Below are 22,867 nucleotides of genomic sequence, written 5' to 3' on the forward strand. Positions count from 1 at the left end.
CTTGTACCAAAAATGAAATTTTTCCCAAAAACTTATTTGTGTTAAAGTTTTCTTCTGAACGTACTTTTTTGTAAATACAATCTGCATGATATTAAAAATATCAAATACGAACGGTCGGAGGACATAAATCCAATAACAAAATATAATACGACAATGTTATCTCCATTAAAAACTTATTAAAATCCAATATGTCTGGACCTATAGTTAATTAAAGCATCAGCGGCTTATCAGCACGAGATAATACTAATGGGCTCATGATTTAATATAAACGCGAGAAACGGCTGTTGACGTTTAGTTTCCAAAATGGCGCGAAATATTATGTTGTGTTTGATTTTGATGATGGTAGTGTGCCTTGTCTATGGTAAGTTTTTTTTCACTGTAACCGCTCGCAAAGGCGTGTTGGAGCAGTGGAATCATGTTAAAAGTTGCATTTCATCCTCTAGAGTGCAACGTAGTTTGATGCAAATTTTGAGTCAGAATCAGAATCAGTACCCCTAGTGTAAATATTTTCGACAGCGAAACGTGACGTACGCGTTTGCGTTAAGTGTCATTTTGTATGAGATTTTTGACTTTCCAAAACGTCCCGCTTGGCGCGCTGTTCAAAAACTCATACAAAATGAGACTTAACGCAAACGCGTACGTGACGTTTCGAAATCGAAATTATTTACACTAGGGGTACAGACATTTATTGGTAAAAGCAACGTTATTTTACATGTCAAGTATTTATAAATATATTATAGTATGTCACATTTCTACCAATTTGAATTATATTATTAATTTGAGTTGTTTCTGGAAGGATGCACTTCTTACTTAAGTGAAGATTTTAAATGATAAATAATAACTGATTTACAGCTAATATTTTCCTCGTGTTGGTGAGGTAAAAAAAAATTCACTTTGACAGCAAAGTTTGTTCACCTTTCGCGCCTTAAAAGCCTCACAATTCTCTACTCTTTATAAATTTAAGCATTCCAATATTTTTTGCTTGCTCGGCTCTCAGTATTAACACGAGGGGTAAACAGCAACTTTGCTAAATTAATTTTGTATTAAACAGAAACCACATCTCATTATCCACAGTGGAATGGTTCAAGTCCCATTCAGGACAGGGAATTTTTCCAATTTTAATTTATTTTCCAACTTAACAACTTTGCTTCCTAGTTAAACAAATATAACTACCTATTTCTACTATTTCTAGTATAGACGGGTCATACATATTTTAAAGTATAGTTAACTCGTTACATCGTTATTACCTAGATGAAACTCAAATAAGAAAAAAGTAATATAATAATTACCCGGGACGTTAGTTATTATTGTTGTGTCCACAGAAGAGACCTTTTTCTAAAATGCTTTTGACCCAGACTAGCTCACAATTCCCTTTCCTTCGGTTATCATTTACGGTGCTTTTGCCTAATGTACAGTCAACCAATTTGATTCCTAGGCTACCATACCATGTCATAATGACTTCTACGACAGTGCTTATTGAGTGATGCGTGTCAAGTATCTAGTAGTTAAAGCGACAAGGTTCTATAGTGGCCTAGGATTCTAATTGGTTGACTGTACCTGGGTGTAAGAACCTTATTTCTTGACACTTGTTACTATGATTACCTACGTCCCCGGAACCACTTTATATTTTAAAAAAAATTCGCAACACAATGAATCTATTTTCAAAAAACATACCTACCTAAGAACCATCCAACCAGAGCCCCAACGAGGGGGGGGGTGGGATGTTAGGGTCGGCAAGTGTTGTTAGAGTTGCCTCTGGAGTTGCAGGCGTACATAGGCTACGGAAACTGCTTACCATCAGGCGGGCCGTATGCTTGTTTGCCACCGACGTAGTATAAAAAAAATTATAAAAAAAACCACCGCTAGAGATATCTCTAATAAAAAATACCGCATCTAAATCGGTTTACCCATTTAAAAACGCCAATGCCCCAAACAGACTTATAACATCCCTCTTTTTACCAAGAATTAATTGTCTTGGTAGTCATAAAAACCCATCCCATACGAGTACAAGTTCTATAAACATTTTACATGACAGCTACCTCATTTAAAATTAACTGTCACCAACTGTGTTTGGGTCAAGACGACCATCAAGGTCGTGTCAAAACCATAACAAATTATTAAATTAGAACCGACCCCCGAGTCTATCTGCCCTTAGGTAGGTAAGGTAGTCGTATTTTAAACGCGTGAGGCGGTAAAATAATGCCTCGGCACCGGTAGCACGATCGTGTTTATGTCAGATAAAGCATTCCCTCTAGCACTAAGTATGTAAATGGTTGGATCAACTATTTATTGTTATTCTGTGCAGTAAGCCAGGAGACATAAAACAACACAGTTTGTTAAAAAATGTACTTCGTTGTATTGACAAGTTTAGTAAATGGCTTACATTATTTATTACTTTAGATCATATAGGTACCTCGAATTAGCCTACCTACCTACCTATCATGATTTGAGAGTGACCCAGTGAGCCAAGAGAAAATTTAACAGAGGTTTGTAAGAGGTTGCTAAGTTTTATAAATTATGAATAACGGAGTTGGTAGTAGTTTAAAGGTGATAGAAGGGTTATTCATAATTACATCTACCTGTCCGTACGACATTTACTACAAGTCATGTTTTCCATTTTCATTTCAATTAAAATAGAGAGGTAATCAAAATTTGAAAAATATTTTTTTTTACAACGCTACTTTTTTTTACAACGGTTAGAACACCAAGCATTTTTTAAAAGTGTAAAGTCAACGCGGTGAAGAAGAATATACAATTTATTGCAGGGAAGACCGTCTTTAAATACAAATTATATAAATTTTGCTTAGATAAATGTTATTAATGTTATTATACAATTGACGAATATTTGGCATCTGTAAATCAATAAATAATTTTCTATAATGATTATGTATATTGTAAATCTTAGGTAGAAATGAAACCATGTATATTATAATGATATTATTATTCTATAACTTACCTACAGCTTAAATTTGTATATATATAGTTTATAGTACCTAGCTAATAAGAAAAATTTGCATGCTTCTTCAAGTAAAATGTACGCATTTCAAATTACTGTCCACCTATGTTCATCACTACATTTATGCAAATAAATATATCTTTATCTTAAAGCAAGAACTCTCGTATTTGTATATCTACGTCGCTGCTCGAAAGAATCTAACTGCCCATTTCAGAGGCCAATAGAAGGAAAGAATTCTATATGAGTTTAGGTCAATTACGCCAAAAAAAAATTTTTTGTTTGATTTTTTTAAAATGTAAAATAAAAATCAAATATTATTACTTATTAGTAAACTTGCCACAATGAATTTTTATTTTTTTTCCGTAAAACCTAGTTTTTTTTTTAAATGTTATTTGTAACTTTTTTACATCTATCAACATTGAGGTATGTATAGTACTCTATCAATGAGGATTAGACTACGTCCCATAGTAGCAATATCGTTACCAAAAAGGCGTTTAGCAGTAAGTAACAATAAAAATATGTATTTTCCAGCAAAGTTAGTATAGGAAATTTTGTCTTTCAATATAATCAGGAATACACTATTTAAATCGTTCGGGTTCCTCGTGAAACATCGTGTATATAGACTGTCTTCTCCAGTTACCTATAATGTACTTACATAATAATTATGATTTTTTCTAGGCGCTGGATCAGACTGTGAGCTTCCGAAAATTGTTGGCAATTGCAGAGGCAGAATCCGGAGGTAATTAATTTAACCCTTGAATTTGGCTTCTGTGCAGATGTTGTACACTCAAAATCAAGAGTAATGGCAAACTTATTACTCAGGGGACCTAGCCAAGACAAACGTACATCGACAAACGCTAAAAAAAACGGAAAAACCGAAATTAACAAATTGCGGGGATCTTTCTCTTTTACTCTTACTAAGACCTAATTACAGTGACAGAGAAAATTGCCCTCAATTGACGAACTTCGATTTAGATCAGATGCTACGATAAGTCACGTGACTATTTCCATGTATTAATTACATTTCGATTGGCGCTTTCTATCAACGATTATCATCTTGGGTAGGCCCCTAGTATACTCAACTCTAGGCTTATCTGACTTTCCCTTTCCCGATAACAAAACAATCAGCTATGGGCGTCCGCACCAGCTAGGGGTATAACCGCGAAAATCGAAGTTCGTCAATTGCGGGCATTTTTCTCTGTCACTCTAGGTCATTACGTTTTAGTGAGAGTAAAAGAGAAAGATCCCCGCAATTTGCGAATGTATAGGTTTTCGCGATAGGCCCCCAGACTTGAGGTTAGGTATCAGTGTTGGCCGAGCGTTATTTAGAATTGAAAATATTAAAAATTAACCATTAAAATTGAACCGTAAACTGTAACGGACGGTTCAGTTACCGGTTCAATTTGTAACTTTCGACCAACACTGCTAGGTATTCGGTATGCACACAAGATATCATGTAATTATGGCAACATGATTTAGACCAAGACCAAGAATAACCAAAGTTTTTAGTCCAATATGTATTTAATATAATGTATATTTTTTTGCAATTTTGGTAAGTACGCTACATAGCTATGTGTAATCAATTCATTTACCTACCTCAAACGTCACGTCATTTGCCGATTCAGTATGATTTGATATTGGAAATGGTGTTTGCTATACTTATTTTATCAGGAACTAATAGGTTAACAATCTACAATTATTATGCTTTAAATAAGTAATAATTATGATTTTTGTATATATGGCAGCGGTCGTTTTACGTTTAGAAGTCATAAAAGCGGCTAACAGATAGTCCAATAGGTAATACTAGGTAAAGCTATAATGAAAAGCAGTTAAAAGGCACGCGGATATTGAGGAACGCAGTGTTGTTTGAAGATTGTTCGTCTCGAATATTTACTAGTATCCAAATTGTACACATTTATTTATTCGTATGGCAAAAATACCTACAATCGTTCATAAGAAATATAGGTAACAGGTATATCTATTATATTAGCAGTACACATTACTAATATTACATGAAAATTTCGTATACCTTAACATTAAAACTATTACAACCCGCACCACTTAGGGAGGTTTTATGCATAGATAACGACGCGACTTTCAAAACAAACCAATCTCGCCCATCAAACCTAACGTCACTAAAATATTATTAATATTTCAGCTTCTTCTTCGACATAACGACGCACCAGTGCCGTCCGTTCGTCTACTCGGGCTGCGGGGGCAACGGCAACCGCTTCTACAGCCGCGACGAGTGTCAGTTCGCCTGCCATTACTTCATGAAACTCCAGCCTAAGAACTGGTAACGTCCAGGAGGGGCAACCGCGAGAAATTGTCCATTTACATCTCTCGCATTATTAGTGACTAATATGAAAACACGAAGTTCCTTCATTTACTGAGGGAACGGTGAATACATGCGTATTGTTATGATAAATTGTGAAAAAGTTTCATTATTAAAATGTTACAACTATGTTAGTAATTATTTTAACACCTATAAGTGCTTGATTTCGCTAAATCTCGCGTAAACTGCTAGTATCTAAATATTCCTGAATCGTGATTACTTATATAGGAGAGGATGGCGAATGCAATTTAATACAACCTAAACATTAATCACTACTAATGTTAAAAGCAATTTTATCTTCTTTGTATTTGATTTTATCTGTTTGTTATTAATTTTTACCATCCTATAGATCTTACTATAACTAAAAAAATAATGAGTTTTTGACTTTAGTAGGTAAAGACGGAACTATTCCTAAAAATTCGGGCGTCATCGAATTTAAAAAAATAAACACTAAAAAAAGCAATAACTCCATATTTTATGGTATTAGATAAATCCTTAATGATACATCTGTTATATTATATATTGATAACATAAATATTTCTTGGCATGCGAGATCTCGAAGTTTACGTAGTGATATCAAAGGGGATGTTAAATAAAGGTGGATTGTCTAAGAACATTTTGTAGCCACAGTAAATTTACTGGCATCTTTCTTTTAGAACGCCATTTGACTTTGATCTTTATTCTTTCACTGATGTGTAAAAAAATTAAATATCAAAAAGTGGCGCCATCTTACCGGGCGTCGGCTAAAGGTTGCGGCGCCATCGCTCGAAACGATGCCGCCATGCCTTCTATTAGATGGCGCCACTTTTTGATATTTAACAAATTTAATACATATCAGTGAAAGAATAAGGATCAAAGTCAAATGGCGTTCTAAAAGTTTTAATCGTGTGTCGAAAGATTGCAGTAAATTTACTATGGCTACAATTTTTTCTTTGACAATCCAATTCTATTTCAAATTCTCTTCGGTAATATATACACTGACAAGCCAACTGTCAGTAGAAAAAGGCGAAATTCAAAACTATGGGAGATCTATCCTTCGCGCATACATATTTTTAATATGACACCTTTTTCTACAGACAAAGTTGGTTTGACAGAGTATAACTCTAGTTTTCAAGCAAACCGGCTGTGCCATACGGACGGACAGAGGGGCATGACGAAGCTATAGGTAAGTAAGTAAATATTCTTTATTGTGCACCATACAGTTAAAAATAGACAGGAAATGGAAAAACACGTAAGTTAGGTAACAACAGGCGGTCTTATCGCTAAGAAGCGATCTCTTCCAGACAACCTTTGGGTAGCAGGAAACTATGAACTTACAACACTGAACGGGTAGTGCCGATATACATATAATTCAACAAAAGAAAAATGTTGTGAAAAATGTCTGTTTAATGTTGGCCCCGGAACCCCAATTGAAAGACAAAGACCACAAAAGATGAACTATAATTTATTGTATTACACAAAATGTTAATGGTACGTAAAATATCTATGCATAGTAGCTCAGGTTGGCCTTCTTCTTGGCCTGCACCTCGAGGATGGCGTCCATGAAGTCCTCGTGCGTGACGGCGGCGGCGGAGCGGCGCAGCGCGATCATGCCGGCCTCCACGCACACCGCCTTGCACTGCGCGCCGTTGAAGTCGTCCGTGGAGCGCGACAGCTCCTCGAAGTTCACGTCGGGGCTTACATTCATTTTACTGAAATTGTTTATGTATACTTTATTGCACATAAATTAAGTACAAATGGTGGACCACTGGGTCAAAAAGATATGTTAGGTGCAGGCTTTGTACTTAAGAACAAACCTTTGAACGCCACGCCTATCGCACGCGGAGCGTAATCGTGAACCTTGTCGGTACGCATGAAGGTTAATATTAGGCAGGAACCGCGCGCGTCATATGACGTCTTTGGCGGTCAAAAGGCCGATATCACTACCTACTATTATATAGATATATTATTTTTTACTATCTATGGTAAACTACTTTGGTACACCCAGTTTGTCAGTAGAAAAAGGCGCAAATTTTTTTTTTTTTTTTTAGGGAGACACATTTGCCGCCTGTGGACTAGTATAAGACTGAAAAACTGATTTTTGATCTTTTGTCAGGATTGCAGGCATGCAGAAGGAGTTGGGGAGTGTCAGGGTTTTTTGAACCATTAGAAGCTAGCTAAAAATTTGAAGATGGGCATAGTCAAGGGAAAGTTATGCTGTATCTACAACATATTTATCTTCGGAGAAATTACTTTCCAGGAAATGCCAGGATTTTTAGGGTGCTATCCGGATTTTTATCAGGATATTCCATTTTTAGAGTTCCGTACCGTTATTGACGTTAGATATCGACTACGGAATAACTCGCATTTTAGTAAGAAATCTAATTTATGCAGTTACCTCTCTTTCTTTACTTATATTGCTCTATGCTTTAGAAAAAGTAAATAAAAAAAAAAAACAAAGTAACATACCGTGAATGAATCTGCATAATTCTAGCCCTGGCTTCCTCGTTGGGATGCGGGAATTCGATTTTCCGGTCCAACCGACCAGACCGGAGCAGCGCGGGGTCCAGGATGTCTACTCTGTTTGTGGCCGCGATTACCTGAGATGAAAAAAGCATTTCAATTTACTCTATAATAAAATTCATAACATAACACGCATATACATAGGGGAGAAGACCGCCAGGCTGTAATGGGACTGCGCGGGTCACGTCTGCCACATGCGTGCGGATCAAAAAGTGGCGCCAGCGCCACTGACGCCTAAAGGTTATGGCGCCATCGCTCGAAACGATGCCGCCATACCTCTGGCCTTTGATTTATTAGATGGCGCCACTTTTTGATATTTAACAAATTTAACACATATCAGTCAAATAATAAGGATCAAAGTCAAATGGCGTACTAAAAATTTTAACCATGTGTCGAAAGATGGTAGTAAATTTACTTCGGCTACGAAGTTTTCTTTGACAATACACCTATATATAAAATCCTCTTGGTATAGGCAACAAGTGAAAGCTGCAATTAAGCACGGGTGTGTCAGGCCCAGATGGAGCTGGCGGGACGACTTAGACCTCTTCATCAGAAACTGGCCGACAAATGCACGAGCTGTGAGGATCAAGGGAAGAGGCCTTTTGTCCAGCAGTGGGCCACTATAACGGATATAAAAGCAAAAAAACAAAAAAAAACAATCAATATTTCACTTTTACCTTAAACTACTCAGGTACTCTGGAGTTGCAGGCGTCCATAGGCTCTGGCGACTGCTTATCATCAGGCGGATCGTATGCTTGTTTGTCACAATATTTCACTTTTATTACTTTAAACTAAACTCAGGTACCCTGGAGTTGCAGGGGTCCATAGGCTCCGGTGACTAAATACCATCATTCATTCATTTAATCCATTGTTTTATCATGTTCATCAGTACATAAAGATCTTATTTTTTAGACTTAGTAGGTACATGATACCCTGTTAGGGCATACAATATGGGACATGTTACTTAATCCTAAACTTAATAACTAAATAAAGTAAAATAAAGTAAATCAGGCGGACCGTATGCTCGTTTGCCACCGTCGTGGTATATATAAAAATGTAGCTATTTGGAATACTAAACTCCGATGAGGCCCAAACATATTTAAACATGTCACTTACTCGCCTTTTGAAATCGAAAATTGCTCGAGTTTGAGTGTCAGCAAGCAGCAAGTTAAACAATTTTCGACAAAGATGAGAGTACACAGTTTGAATATATTTGATATATTCAAACAAGGAGCAATTTTAATATTGATATATCCCAAAAATTGCTTCTAAAATTCTTAGTGTAATATTTTTAATAGTGCAATTTACCTTTTCTTATCATAAACTTTACCTTAATATCAGCAGTACAGCTTAACTCATTGAGTCGGCTAAGCAGGCCCAACAAGATGCGCACCTCCCTGTCTTCTCCTAATCGATTGGTACCAATGGCGCCCAACTAATGTATTAAGATGCTTAGACCATTCCAAAGCACTGATTAACATCCCTCACCTTAATATCAGCCGTAGAGCTGAACCCATCAAGCTGATTAAGCAGCTCCAACATGGTGCGCTGCACCTCCCTGTCTCCGGCCTTCTCGGAATCAAAACGCTTTGTGCCAATAGCATCCAGTTCATCAATGAAGATGATAGCCGGAGCCTTCTCCTTGGCGAGGGCGAAGGCGTCGCGGACGAGCTTCGCGCCATCACCTGAAAATAAATTAACGTTTATTGGGTGAAGCATTAGGGACAGTCTTCGTTTTAACTTGGCTTTTGTATGTCCAGATGTTCTCCCCTGAATGTCGCAATTCTTAACCAAATTTAGTGACCAGATTCTATGATAAATTTTTTTGTCGATCCAGTTTTGAAAATTTTTCAAAATGCGTAAAATGGCATAAGGGACTGAAGTACTGACAGTGTAAGACCATTGTGAGTTCACTGTGATGATGGTTCAATGAAATAAGTATTTTTCACTTTTACATTTTCTAAGCTTAACAGCTCACAGCCACTAGTTAGAGTAGTTAGTAATATGGTAATGGCCAAATATGCACAATATCATATACAAAGTATATGTTTCAGTGTAATGATGTAGACCGCGTAATCGTGTATAACTATTAAGTCATGCAGGATATTAAAATGGCCACTATATTTCATTGTTCTTCTAGATCCAGTAATTTGGTCAAATCCCTGGAGGAACCAGCGATTTGTGTCGTCTTAACGGTCATAATTTTATACAAATAAGATTTATTGGGCATAGTAAGTGGTTTGTCACTATAAGCGAAGTCATCTTATCCAACTTTGTTACAAAGAATTTTATATGTAAACCAAACTTCACACAATAATTACGTCATAGTAAGCAGTTGGTCAGTATAAGCAGTCATAATATACAGATTCTACAGTAATATATATTGTATTCTACAGTAACAAATACCTAGGGACTCCGTGCACACTAGGAGAGGCAATTAGCAACCTAAAAAAATTGCTAGGCTTCGTGGAGGAGCTGGGGTGGTTAGAGTAGCGCTACCTCGTTTCACGCAAAATAGGCACAATGGTTGTCGATTTGCGGAAAATGCCCAGAAGCACTAACTAACTAACTAATATATATTGTCTTGTCTGTGTTCTGTCTTGTTCTAGTTTTTGTGGAAAATATAGCAAATAGAAGTTTCGGATGTAAAACTTCCACTTGCTCTAATTTCTTTGAATACAATTTCTGTGACTAAGAGTGATTTTTCACTCACTGATATGGTAGGGATTTGATAAAATGTAACGGACAAGAAAAATATTATCCTCTTTAGTATAATAACTTTGTCTGCCTAGCAACATGAAGAAATTACCAATAAACATCTGCACCAACTGCGGTCCCGCTAGTTTCAGGAAAGTAGACTTGGTCTGTGCAGCACAAGCTCTGGCCAGCAGAGTCTTGCCAGTACCAGGGGGCCCGTACAGAAGCACACCCTTTGGCGGGTGGATGCCAAGGTTCACAAACTTCTCCTTGTGGGTCATGGGGAGCACTACAGCTTCAATCAGCTCCTGGAATAGTAAAAATTTGAACATCATTAGTTGTTTCAGGCATCTAAAAGTGTAAGGCATAGAAATAAAAGTGGAACTGTAATACTAACTTTTAATAAAGGAATCTTACTTTACTTAATGGAAATTTTAGTAAATAACTTTTAAGGTAAGGGTAAGGTAACAGTAAGGATGGAAGGAATGCAACAAAATATTACTTCTACACCCGATATAGATTACTTCATTTACGAAGACTCGTATTGTCATGTAATTAAAGGTTACATTTGACAATTTTGATGGCCTAGCAGTAAGAGCGTGCGACTTGCAATCCAGAAGTCGCGGGCTCAAACCCCGGCTCATACCAATGAGTTTTTCGGAACTTATGTATGAAACATAATTTGATATTTGCCAGTCACTTTTCGGTGAAGGAAAACATCGTGAGGAAACCAGACTAATCCCAACAAAGCCTAGTTTACCCTCTGGGTTGGAAGGTTAGATGGCAGTCGCTTTCGTAAAAACTAGTGCCTATGCGAAATCTTGGGATTAGTTGTCAAGCGGACCCCAGGCTCCCATGAGCCGTGGCAAAAATCCCGGGATAACGCGAGGAAGAAGACGACAATACCCACAGGATATTTGAAATTATTTATCTTCATGTCTTCAGAAATTTTAAAGACAAAGGAAAGGAATTAATAAATTGTAAATTACTACACTGAGTTATTGGTCTCTCATGAAGTGACTTAAAAACTACAAATTCTAAATAGAACCAGAAGAAACTGTACTGACCTGAATTTGTTTGTCCAAGCCACCTATATCAGAATACTGTTCAGTTGGCCTCTCATCAACCTCCATAGCCTTCACACGTGCATCGTACTCCGCCGGCAACGTCTCCAGGATGAGATACGAGTCCTTATTCACACCAACCAAGTCTCCAGGTTTCAGCTTTTCTGCATCAACCAGCCCGATGACTGGCAAAAAGTAGGTCTGACGCGTGGACGTCTTAATGACTGCACACTTTCCTTTACGCTGCGAATCTAGGTCCACCACCGCTCCATCCTCTTCCTCTTCTTGTGGATCTACGTCAAGCAGTTCTATCACATTTGAGACTAAATAAGGCAGCGTTTTGTTCACTTTGATTTTTTCCGTATTCTCTTTGATTTTCTCGTTCTGGGCTTGTAGCTCGTGGGATATCCTCATGACCTCGCTCTTCATGATCTTTATTTCATTGTCCAGCAGGCGAGTCCGGCTGATAATCTCGTCTGTTGGCATCCGAAGAACTTCCTCGCTGAGGGCTTCCTCCCCATCTTCCCAGATCGATTTGTCTTCAAGTGTTGTGGCCATGTTGTTGTGATATTATAAAGTAAAATAAAGCTAATCTATCAGTATACAATGAAGCGAAAATTACAAAATTAATTTGTTTCGGTTTCAGTCACAAACATGGAAAATGAATTGTCATTATTAGAGTTAGGGTTCCCATATTATTGAAAATAATATCTACCAAAAACTGTATAATTACATTTATTTAAACATAGAAATGTAAGTTTACAAATTAGTGTCGCGTATTTTATAACATAGTTTTCAGAATCGTATTCAATGGCATTTTAAATAATTTTTAGGACAGAAATGCCATAAAAATATGCTACCAAACCAAATAACCCATAATAGATGGCAACTCTATCCATAGCTACCACTACACCCATACAAATTAAAGATTTCTGTAAATTATCAAGCATTTCCAATTCCAACACTTGAAGCAACATCCTCGTATCGCCTCGGATGAATGACATACCGCGAATGAACGAATGAAAATTAGTGCCACTGTCAACGTTGAATGAACGACATTTTACACGAATTTCGAAATTGGCGAAGGGAATCGTGGGATTATTTTTAATTCCGCCGAATATTTAAGTGTCTTGTGGCTGATTTGCTTTTACGTTTACATTTAAAATGGCTTTCTCCATGTTTCTTCGCAATTCAGGTAATATTTTTTTGTTAGTTGTATATTTACTATTACATAACAGATGTTTTGTTTTTCTAGATGCATTAAGAAATTTTAGAATGCACAATTATTAATCTCATTAGTGAAATTCTAAATTATATTAACTATTTCATAGTTATTATGCAACAAACGATTTCGACATTCAGCTATGATAAAATTGTTTATTAAATTTTAGGTTAGAATATCTTCATAGCAATCTCTTGTTTTTGATTATTATAGTGGTGGTAATTATAAATGTTTACGTCCATAAACTTTAAATGTTTATTCTTCTATATCAATTACTAATGCTAACATCGCTATAAATGAATAAATTAGAATGAAGTAGGTAATAGAGTTATTATTGTAGAATTCAGTGATATTTATATTTGTGTAAGTTTTAGTTGAGATTAATGTACACCATAAAAAAATACCACTGCATTTAACTGGCAAAGTCTATATTTATACATACATAAAGTCAGACCAAGCTAACACTACACAAAATTTGTTGTGAAAAAGTGTTGAACTACCACCGTAAATGTCAAGTTGCTGTGAAAATATACAAATTGTAGAGGCACTTGTACAGTTTGATATCATAAAGTCAGTACAGTTTGAGCTTAGAGAGACTGCTATAAGATTAGTGGTGTGTAAGTAATATTTTGGAGATGGATGGATAGATGAAGACAGATTTATCTTCATGGTCCTTTGATTGTTATTTGGATCAATTGTCTCTGTCATTTATCCCTTCATGGCTTAAGTACCTTTTTTTAAGGTATTGTCTCTACTGCTATTTAGTTTTAATTTAGTTTTTTTTGCACCTGCTAATTAGTTAAATTCAAAGTTTCATTTCTCCACTACCTAAAGGTTGTCTGGAAGAGATCGCTCCGTAGTGATAAGGCCGCCTGTTGTTTACCTCTATCTTCATGTATTATATGTGTTTCCATGTACATTTGTTCTGAAGTTGTGCAAGAAAGAGGATTTGTATTTGTACCTTTTGTCTCCCACAGAGTTTGAAGAAATGTTTCTTACCATAGAAATAAGGAAGTATTGCATATATTTGATTACTTTGGCTGTCACTATCAATTTGATGCCTCACGGTACATTCCTCTAACCTGCTCACTACTTGTACGGTTTCAACTGTTGTTACTCTGAGAGTATGTCTGAACGTCTGTCAAGTTAGACCAGTTTGACAACACTGGCTTCCCTCAAATGTGGCTTACACCCCAACACACCTTCACTTTGATTTGTCTTCATGCATAATTACAATGTAAACTAATATCTGCAGCAAAAATATCAAGAATGTAAACTTAATATCTTGTTTCAGCATGCACAAGCCGCATAATCAGCCAGCAAGTAATGCGACTAGCAACACAGCCTGCCTTCGCACAGCGGGCTGCGGCCACCTCAGTGCCCCTCAAGACCTTAGCTCTTAACCAGAGCAATAGCACGCCTATTCTTAATGCTGTGAGTATGCCTTTTTATGGTAAAACAATGGTTAAGTAATAAAGTGTGGCCCTGCAGCCATTAAGACAAGTTTTGGCCTGTAATTTATCTAAGATGGAGTGTGGCCATTGGGTCCAAAAATTATAATTATAAACCAGACCAAGTTTACCAAATGAATATTGTTGGCTCTTTTTGCAACTAGGCATTGACTATCTTCACTGATTTCTGCTCCCGTTTACGAACTTACTTAATTATTTTGTAGCCATGTGAACAAAAACGGCCAACCGAAACATAAAATTTAATCTGACATCCGTACTTTTAGTCACTCACGCGAGATGTTTCAAAAAACGAATCCTCACCACTTGAAAATGTAAACCTAAGGTCTTCAAAATCGTTAAATTATTGGTATAACTGACAACAGCTTGCATTGCCACATCAGGTGCGCTCTTTCCGCACGACGGCGCCCGCGCTGGCAGAACACGCGCACGACCACTCCAAGCTCTGGGTCATCGAGAAGGCAGTCACGGCTGCGATGGTGCCCCTCATCCCCTTGGCGCTGTTGATGCCCAACAAACTGTTTGACTCGCTACTGGCTATTCTCATCACTGCACACAGCTTCTGGTAAGTTCATTGTTCCGAGCTGTGGGTCAGGAAACTGACTGAGAAAGCAGTGACGAAAGCAGAGCACGCCCATGACCACTCCGAGCTCTGGGTCATCGAGAAGGCAGTCACGGCTGCTATGGTGCTGCTCACCCCCTTGGCGGCTGATGCCCAATAAAGTGTTCATATTGTATATACAAATCACTGAACATAGCCTACCTTATCTTGTATGTTATGGTCCTTGATGAAGAATTCGGAGACCAAAGGATGGCGTTTTATAAAAGGCTGGTATCCATCTCTCTAACAAATACTAGAGTTGTAAGATATACAAATAGCTATTACAGGCTCTAACCTGATAAAAAGCGACCCTGAATTAAGGTAAGGAAGTGTATGCAAATTGCCGGGTCCACACAGAGCGAGCATACGCGCGAGGCAATTTCCTCACGCACAAACCGGCCAGTGTAGACGTGCCTCGGCCGAGACGGCGCGAGTGTTTTCCTCGACTGAGCGCGCCGCCTCGGCCGAGGCCCCGCCTAATGAAATTTCCTTCCTTTCCACATCCTGTAATAAAAAAAAAAATCTCTATTTTGAACATTTATCAAGATCTAAAATAGTTTCATAAGAACGCAAATTCAGGATCTAAATTTCATACTAGAAGCATTAAGGAAAAATATATCATTTCAAATGAAGATTAGTTGGTGAGATTCAGATCATTACCAAATCTTCAGATTTTTATCAGAAACCTTAACCTGACTTGTCACTTGATACAGGATACTGTCAGCAAACACACGAGAAAAAGTTACAATGCTATTGTATGATATGTATTGTTTACTTTAGAATAATAACAATGAATAATTTTCGTTGAATAGGTACTGTATGCAGTTCTCCCATAAATTATGTATACTGGCAGGCATTGATTATGGATTTAATTACTAGAAAACAGTCTTGAAAAAAAGTTGAACTAGATACCATGTTGATGGCAGGGCACCATATCTTTATGGGCGTTTGAAATATTAGGGGTATATAAAGATTTGTGACTTTCCATTATGTAAATGTAACTTATGCCAACTACATAAGACACATTTTCATATATGAAGGCACATTTGACAGTGTAATCACACATATATATTATGTATACATTCAATGAGAAAATATAATTTTCACCGAACATCTTGTATGGCGAATCAGTGAAAATTATACACGGTGTAACACGAGGAAACCGAATGATTTTAACAGTGTATTCCTGATCACATTTAGAGACTAAAATTTAATATAATCTTTTCTGGATTTCGCCTAGTTTCAGACTTAATACCAATACAAAAAAAAAACATATTATTGTAACTTAGTGCAAAACGCCTTTTTGATGGCAATGGTGCCCTTATGGAGCGTATTCTAAATATCCTCATTGATAGATGTCAAAACGTGTCAAGTAACCTTTGCAAAAACTAGGTTTTTACAAAAAAAAACGTTAAAATTAATTTTCAGTGCCAGTTTTACCATAACATTAAATTTTTATGTACAAATACACTTAAAATTTTGAAGAAAAAAAGCAAAAAAAAAATTTTTTTGGAGAAATTTACTTGTGGTTCAAATCTTTCGGGTTCCTTGTGTTACACCGTGTATACGTGACTATACCAACCTCGCATAATTCGCAGTCCAACTACATCGTCAACTGCATTCCTTACCGATATTAACCAACACCTAAAAATATCAATTCCTATGCACCCAATCCTTTCCCTTCCCTCCCAGGGGCCTCGAAGCCATGGTGGTGGAATACGTTCGCGTGATCCTCTTCGGCGAGGTCATCCCCAAGATCGCCATGGGCATAGTGTACTTCCTGACGGCGGTGACGCTGGGCGGGCTGTTCTACCTGAACTTCAATGATATCGGGATCTCTAGAGCCTTCTGGAAGATCTGGAAGAATATGAAGAATACGGGGGCGCCGAGTGGACCCCCTCAGGTTATCAATTTATTATTGCTCCGAACCGGGGTGGGTTACCAGTGGGCTTAGCTCAAGAGCGCCGCGACAGTATCTCGCGCGCCAGATTGACTGCCCGTCTTTTTCTAACAGTATTAATTAGCGAGAATAATTAATATCACAGGCGCCACCATAATGAAAATCTATTTATGGTGAATTGATGTACCATGTTTATGACTGTACCTGTAAAAGACAGTCAAGATATTAAATATCGACACGGACAAACTGCCAAAAATATGTATACACGACTTTACATTAAGGTAGTGTGTACATATTTTTGTCATTTTGTCCGGATCTATATTTAATACCTTGACTACTAGAGAACGAGATAATGGGCGTTGAAAGTGACCCCGCTGGGGAGCATACTCTGCAGCGAAGCCAGTTAGTAGGTACTCACAGATAGAAATTATATTAGCTATTTTTTCTTATGGAAATTGATGTACCAATGCTGTTTATTGTGTTCGTATTGAAGATAATCATTATTAATTAATAATTAGTAATTTTATTCATTTTCATTTTATTATTGACGCTTTAGTTTACTTTAAAAATACATCGCTATTTTCTTTAGCTTCCTACGGCCCAGTTACAAAGAGGGCACTTCCGAGGAAGGCCCAACGTGCTAATATTAGAACTAAATAATATAGTCCTGAACGCCCTTACCAAAAAAAATCATATCTGTTTCACTTTAATAGATACAGGTGTCATATTCTAGGGGTCTTATAATATTGATTTAGGCATGCCAGACAAAAAGAAAAAAACACCACAATATTTTGTTCTTTATTTATCACATTAGGCTGCAACGTTTTATATGCCAATAAGAATTTGCACACATAAGCCTAGTAGAGATCAACGAAATAAGCTTTCAGCAACATCAAATCTACAACAGTTGGCTTTCTTTCTCATAGGAACTTAAAAATCGAGTTGAATCTAAGCTAGCAAAATAACCTTTTTTTAAGTAAGTGGAAACTTATATATTACTAGTAAGAAAATAAACAACTAAATCAAAAATACATATCGAAAATAACAGTGTTTACGAATACTTTATTTCGTAAACAAAACGAAATACAGTAAGCATAACACAAGTTAAAACTCAGAGATGGTAGGATCACAGATGTCCTATACACGTGCGCCCGTGAGGGACAGAACATACGCAATGCGCAAAATTAAAAACACGTTTAAACATTCCTGACAACATACCAAAAACAACCTACGTAATTAGGTCGAGTTATTTGTTGCCCACCATAAACTATACTAAAATTCCATAAGAGCATCTCATTTCTATACTTATTGTACCTCTATGGTTAAACTAATCTCTTCTCGTTGCAAGTGTCATTGCTGTGACGCATAGTGACAGAAGATCGAAGATAACCCCCCTTAAAGCAGTGCTGCCACAATGCCAAGTGTAGCCACCATGCCACCAACTAACCGTGACCGTGTAATACAAACACATCAGGTGACCGTAAATATTTTGTTCTAGTATTATCACATTGGGCCTTAGTCCTAGTCTCTATTTTAATACATGGGCTTTCACTGCAAATTGATTTTGTTCTATACTTCGTTTTAACATTAGAAAGAAGATAACTGATCTTGACGTGCCTTTTGAAAAACGCTTTTCAAAAAAAAAGTCCAGCAAATATGTAAGAATTATATAGAATATACTGTGGCCTGTGAATAAGGCTACAAGTCTAGGGCAACCACCTGCGTTGCCCTAGACTTGTAGCCTTATTCACAGGCCGTAGGGCGTAAGTTCCACGTAACACTTATGCACTTTTATACCTAAGTTGCGCGAGACTTGTACCCTTTTTTAGTTATGCTCATTTACATTATTTTTTACTAATAGTTACTATTTTTTTTTTGTAACTGCTTGGAATATTTCATTGAGCATGCTCGTGTCGCCGCCGGTACGAAGTTACACGAAGTTTTGTCTTATTGACGTGACAACGTCTTATAAGTCGATGGAGCCGGCTGCACGCACGAAAAAACATGACTCATGCGGCGTTACCTCGCTCTGAGGCGTTCCATTTAAGGCTTGAAGTGCAAGTGAGAGCGCGCAACGAGCGACAAAGAGGCACAATCGGCCTCCGCGTTCGGCAGCGTTCGACATCTGTCTCTCTCCTACTTGAGTGAGCGATGCGTCCGCGTGGACAGCTGCTATACAATAATACATTTACAGTACATATGGTGCTACTTTACCGCACTAGTGCGAAAATCAGCATATTAGGTTACTGTGTCGAACATTTAAAGGGCCATATGTACTGTAAAAAGTTGTACGATACATGTGCGAATAGGTAATTCGCAACTCGCGTCGATTTAAAACACTCCCTTTGGTCGTGTTTTAATTTATCGCCACTCGTTTCGAATTTCCTATTTTTCGCACTTGTATCGTAATGTACTATTACATGTTTTCGTCAAGTATGAAGTGAAATATATCCATACAAAATATCTATCAAACAAATAAAATTAAAATTTTCTTTTGAAAAATGAAACCATTCCGTCAGTATTTTCTTATGACGTTGTCACGTTCAACTATCGTCAGTAAACCGACTTTACAGACAACCGTTTTTTTTTATCAGACTGCGGCGGTTAAAAGGTTAAAAGCATTTTTTTTATCAGACTGCGGCAGTTAAAAGGTTAAAAGCATTTTCCAATAATAAGACACGTCAATATCGTGTAGTATTTTCTAATGCTAAAAAACAAGGTATACTTCACGACACTACCTAAAGAAGTCTTTGAATAACATTTAAATTTAACTTATATTCTTTTCCAGGGGTCTCGAGGCCATAGCTGTTGACTACGTCCGTGCCAGCATCTTCGGCCCCTTCATCCCGAAGCTGGCCATCGGCCTCGTGTACCTCATCTCCATCGCGACCCTCGGCGGCCTCTTCTACATCATCAGCCATGACGTCGGCCTCGCCAACGCCGTCAAACAGTTCTGGAGTGTGAAGGCTAAGCAGGCGTAAGTTTTGAGGGGATAAGACTCTTTTTATATGCATGTATGATGAAATCTAGGTCTGGTGATCGAGCATTCTACGGAATTTTGCCGAATTTTTAACCGTTTTAGGTATATTTTTTGCATTTGAAAGAACTCCGCAGAAATATGCATGAAGATATCTATCGGGAACTTATTGTGGCATACCTAATAATAAAATACTTTCAAGTAGATTACTCCAATTTTTTACCGCAAAAAGTACCTAATTTAGAATGCCATGTTAATTGAAGTATAGGAGATACTTTTTCTATTGCAAAGAAACTTAAAAAAAGCTAAGAAAAGGCGTGGTCAATTATCTACAATGCTAATCAAACGAAAAAAAACGTGCGTTTGTACGGAAATCCACGTGGAATGCTGCTAACACTAACCCCCTTATTCATAAACGTGTACTAAAGTTACGATGCCGCTAATCATCGTTTGTCCCTTTCCGACGTATCGGTATGATGGAAAGGGACAAACGATGATTAGCGGCATCGTAACTTTAGTACACGTTTATCAATAAGGGGGTTACTATAAAAAACACATGCATATGGAAAGGGTAAGACGTAACTCTTTGCAAATCGCCAGGACCAGTCAATGAACATGAAGCTATATACAAATAATTTTAAGTGATTCAGTTTGAATTCAATTGACTGGAATAATTTAAATTTGGCAGTACATGGTTTTTTTTTAAGGGTCTTTTTTTCAGCCTCTACTGGCGCTTGCGATTTGCACAATCAACGTTTTAAGTTATTGGTACTATTTGCTTCTAGAAACTTAAATAAATATGTAAGAATTCAATTAAATAAAATTCTTTTTTATAAATTGACACAATAGGATTTTGAAGTGTTATGTAAATCTACCGGCAATAGGGGCAAATTTTACCAATAACTAGGATATTTTGAAAATTTTGCCAGATATTTGACTCGAGAATGTATTATTTACTTTTAGGTCATCTTCTACCATTTTTAAGGTTACCTAAATAGGTACCTAGCTATTTATTTATTTGAAAAATTCGAAATTTTAATGAGATTATTTTTTTATTAACCGGATCCACACAGAGCGGCATACGCGCGAGGCAATTTCCTTACGCGCCGCCTCGGCCGAGGCACGCTCGCTCTGTGTGGACCCGGCTATTGGCTTATGAATTTAGATTGAAATTATTTTTTAAAACATTATGGACTATTTGTATATTTGCATGCTTGCCTCGAATCAGACATCTGGCTTGGGGGCCGTTCATTTATTACGTAAGATCTGACTGATAAAATATACTTGTACGAATCGTAAAATATATTGTCATGTGACTTAAAGGCAAAAGTGTTTCGTGTGTCAGTAAATGTTTATGCTTATGTAATAAATGAATGTGCTCATTCGAGACAATACCAGGTACTTAATGCGTAGCACAATTTTACTTTTTGAAAGTATTAATTCGGTTTAGTATAGTTACGATTGTGCTGTGAAGTATCGGGGGTTTTGATGTGATTAATTTATTATAGTTTAATAAAGGAAGTACCTTTTATTCAGTTCTTCATTTATAATTCCCTTAACCCTTATCAAAGATAATTGATTGTTATAGAGAGATAAAGTCTAAGAAAACCGTGCCCCTTAGTTCGACATCTCAAATGGCGCTGTACTGCGCCATGTTTTGCAGTCACTGAATTGTCAAACGTCAACTTTGGCCTATGAAATATGGAAGGTAGAGTTAAGGAATAGAATCTCCATATACAAAAAAGTGTCCGACAAAAAACCATAAATAGGTGGCGCTAATTGTAGCCATATTTCATAGGCCAAAGTTGACGTTTGACAATTCAGTGACTGCAAAACATGGCGCAGTACAGCGCCATTTGAGATGTCGAACTAAGGGGCACGGTTTTCTTAGACTTTATCTCTCTATAACAATCAATTCTCTACCTATACCTAATAGAATTTGAATTCTTACATATAGGTATTGACCTAGAATACTTGAGAAAAAAATCTTATCACAGACAGCGCACTTCACTCCGTCAATAACGCCTAGGTTCTTAGCTACTCTGGAGATATTTGGAACTATTATTTATAGCTGACCACTGGACACTTTTGCAATAGTTCTGCCTATGGAGATTCGATTCCTTGCCTCTAACTTCCATACTATGAAAGGTACCGCAAAATCATAGATATATGAGATTATGGAAGGTAGAGGCAAGGAACAAAATCTCCATATACCAAAAAGTGTCCGACAAAAAACCATAAATAGATGGCGCTACAATACTTGAGAAAAAAATGTAATCATAGACAGCGCACTTTTCACTCTGTCAATAAGCCTAGGTTCTTAGCTACTCTGGAGAGATTTGGAAGTATTATTTATAGCTGACAGGTGGACACTTTTGCAACAGTTCTACCATAAGAGATTTCACTCCTTTTAATCCACACTCCATAATAGCGCCATCTCGTTTTCCTGTCAAATTCGAAGCACGAAATTGTGTTACATTTTACGCATCTTATTCAATCTTTGCCCTTATGCATGAAGTGTATATGCAATACTCATACTAAAACAAGGGGGAAAAAACTAGAGCGTTTGGGCTTCGGCTCATCATTGCTCCGAACAATTATTGGCAAAACTTGACGTTCCTTTACGTGCCGAAAGACCGTTCCATTCATTAGATCTTTACTCCTTGGGTCAACCATGATTCGGCCCTGAATCGTTGTCAAACTTCGGTTCGGTTCCTTTTTGTACGGTAGAACTATTATATGTTCTGCGCTAAAACAATCAGTTCACTTTATAGAGATTAGCAAAACACAGTGTGCCGCTACACAGATATTGATAATATTGATTTTATTTTAAAAAAATCATTGCTCTAGGTTAAAAATCCAGGGAGGAAACAGTCGAGAGCGTTAGTATGAAAAACACGCAACTAGGAATTCCTCTTAATAACATGGCAATACGCGTCAAGGCACGCGTCTTCGTGAAAGGCACAATCTATAAAAAAAATGAACATCATTTATTTTTAACATTCATATATTTCATAAAAATATTATGGTTCAATTTGCAAATTATACTCTTATAATACCATAGGTAACTATTAATTTATAATCTTAAAACAACAGTGACTATATTTACAAAAAATAATTTGAGCACACGTTATGCATTTTTCT

The 22,867-nt window shown here is 37.1% G+C and overlaps 3 protein-coding genes across 3 annotated transcripts; 2 read left to right on the forward strand and 1 right to left on the reverse strand.

The window, feature by feature from the left end:
• Window positions 1–248: 248 nt before the first annotated feature.
• LOC133528652 (PI-stichotoxin-Hcr2o-like) lies at window positions 249–5,420 on the forward strand. Its single transcript, XM_061866107.1, has 3 exons — window positions 249–361; window positions 3,635–3,695; window positions 5,115–5,420. Exons 1-3 carry the CDS (start codon window positions 304–306, stop codon window positions 5,254–5,256), a joined length of 261 nt encoding a protein of 86 aa, XP_061722091.1. The 5' UTR covers window positions 249–303; the 3' UTR covers window positions 5,257–5,420.
• A 1,299-nt stretch (window positions 5,421–6,719) lies between these two features.
• Window positions 6,720–12,255, reverse strand: LOC133528653 (26S proteasome regulatory subunit 6A-B). The gene is made up of 5 exons (XM_061866108.1): window positions 11,558–12,255; window positions 10,603–10,798; window positions 9,282–9,478; window positions 7,740–7,870; window positions 6,720–6,982 (listed from the first exon to the last, which is right to left on the reverse strand). Exons 1-5 carry the CDS (start codon window positions 12,110–12,112, stop codon window positions 6,775–6,777), a joined length of 1,287 nt encoding a protein of 428 aa, XP_061722092.1. The 5' UTR covers window positions 12,113–12,255; the 3' UTR covers window positions 6,720–6,774.
• A 326-nt stretch (window positions 12,256–12,581) lies between these two features.
• On the forward strand, window positions 12,582–21,254 carry LOC133528654 (succinate dehydrogenase [ubiquinone] cytochrome b small subunit, mitochondrial). Its single transcript, XM_061866109.1, has 4 exons — window positions 12,582–12,749; window positions 14,071–14,210; window positions 14,629–14,810; window positions 19,535–21,254. Exons 1-4 carry the CDS (start codon window positions 12,719–12,721, stop codon window positions 19,725–19,727), a joined length of 546 nt encoding a protein of 181 aa, XP_061722093.1. The 5' UTR covers window positions 12,582–12,718; the 3' UTR covers window positions 19,728–21,254.
• Window positions 21,255–22,867: the final 1,613 nt, after the last annotated feature.

Source organism: Cydia pomonella, chromosome 19, assembly GCF_033807575.1.
Source record: "Cydia pomonella isolate Wapato2018A chromosome 19, ilCydPomo1, whole genome shotgun sequence".
NCBI classification, from domain to species: domain Eukaryota; kingdom Metazoa; phylum Arthropoda; class Insecta; order Lepidoptera; family Tortricidae; genus Cydia; species Cydia pomonella.

Excerpts from the sequence above, each read along its gene's own strand:
- LOC133528654 (XM_061866109.1), top strand. The coding sequence starts at position 12,719 with ATGGCTTTCTCCATGTTTCTTCGCAATTCAG. Across the intron at positions 14,211-14,628 it reads GCACGCCTATTCTTAATGCT|GTGCGCTCTTTCCGCACGAC; the intron begins GTGAGTATGCCT and ends TTGCCACATCAG. Across the intron at positions 14,811-19,534 it reads ATCACTGCACACAGCTTCTG|GGGTCTCGAGGCCATAGCTG; the intron begins GTAAGTTCATTG and ends ATTCTTTTCCAG.
- LOC133528653 (XM_061866108.1), bottom strand. The coding sequence starts at position 12,112 with ATGGCCACAACACTTGAAGACAAATCGATCTGGGAAGATGGGGAGGAA. Across the intron at positions 7,871-9,281 it reads GCTCTACGGCTGATATTAAG|GTAATCGCGGCCACAAACAG; the intron begins GTGAGGGATGTT and ends TTTTCATCTCAG. Across the intron at positions 6,983-7,739 it reads ATTATGCAGATTCATTCACG|TAAAATGAATGTAAGCCCCG; the intron begins GTATGTTACTTT and ends AAACAATTTCAG.
- LOC133528652 (XM_061866107.1), top strand. The coding sequence starts at position 304 with ATGGCGCGAAATATTATGTTGTGTTTGATTTTGATGATGGTAGTGTGC. Across the intron at positions 362-3,634 it reads GGTAGTGTGCCTTGTCTATG|GCGCTGGATCAGACTGTGAG; the intron begins GTAAGTTTTTTT and ends GATTTTTTCTAG. Across the intron at positions 3,696-5,114 it reads TGCAGAGGCAGAATCCGGAG|CTTCTTCTTCGACATAACGA; the intron begins GTAATTAATTTA and ends TTAATATTTCAG.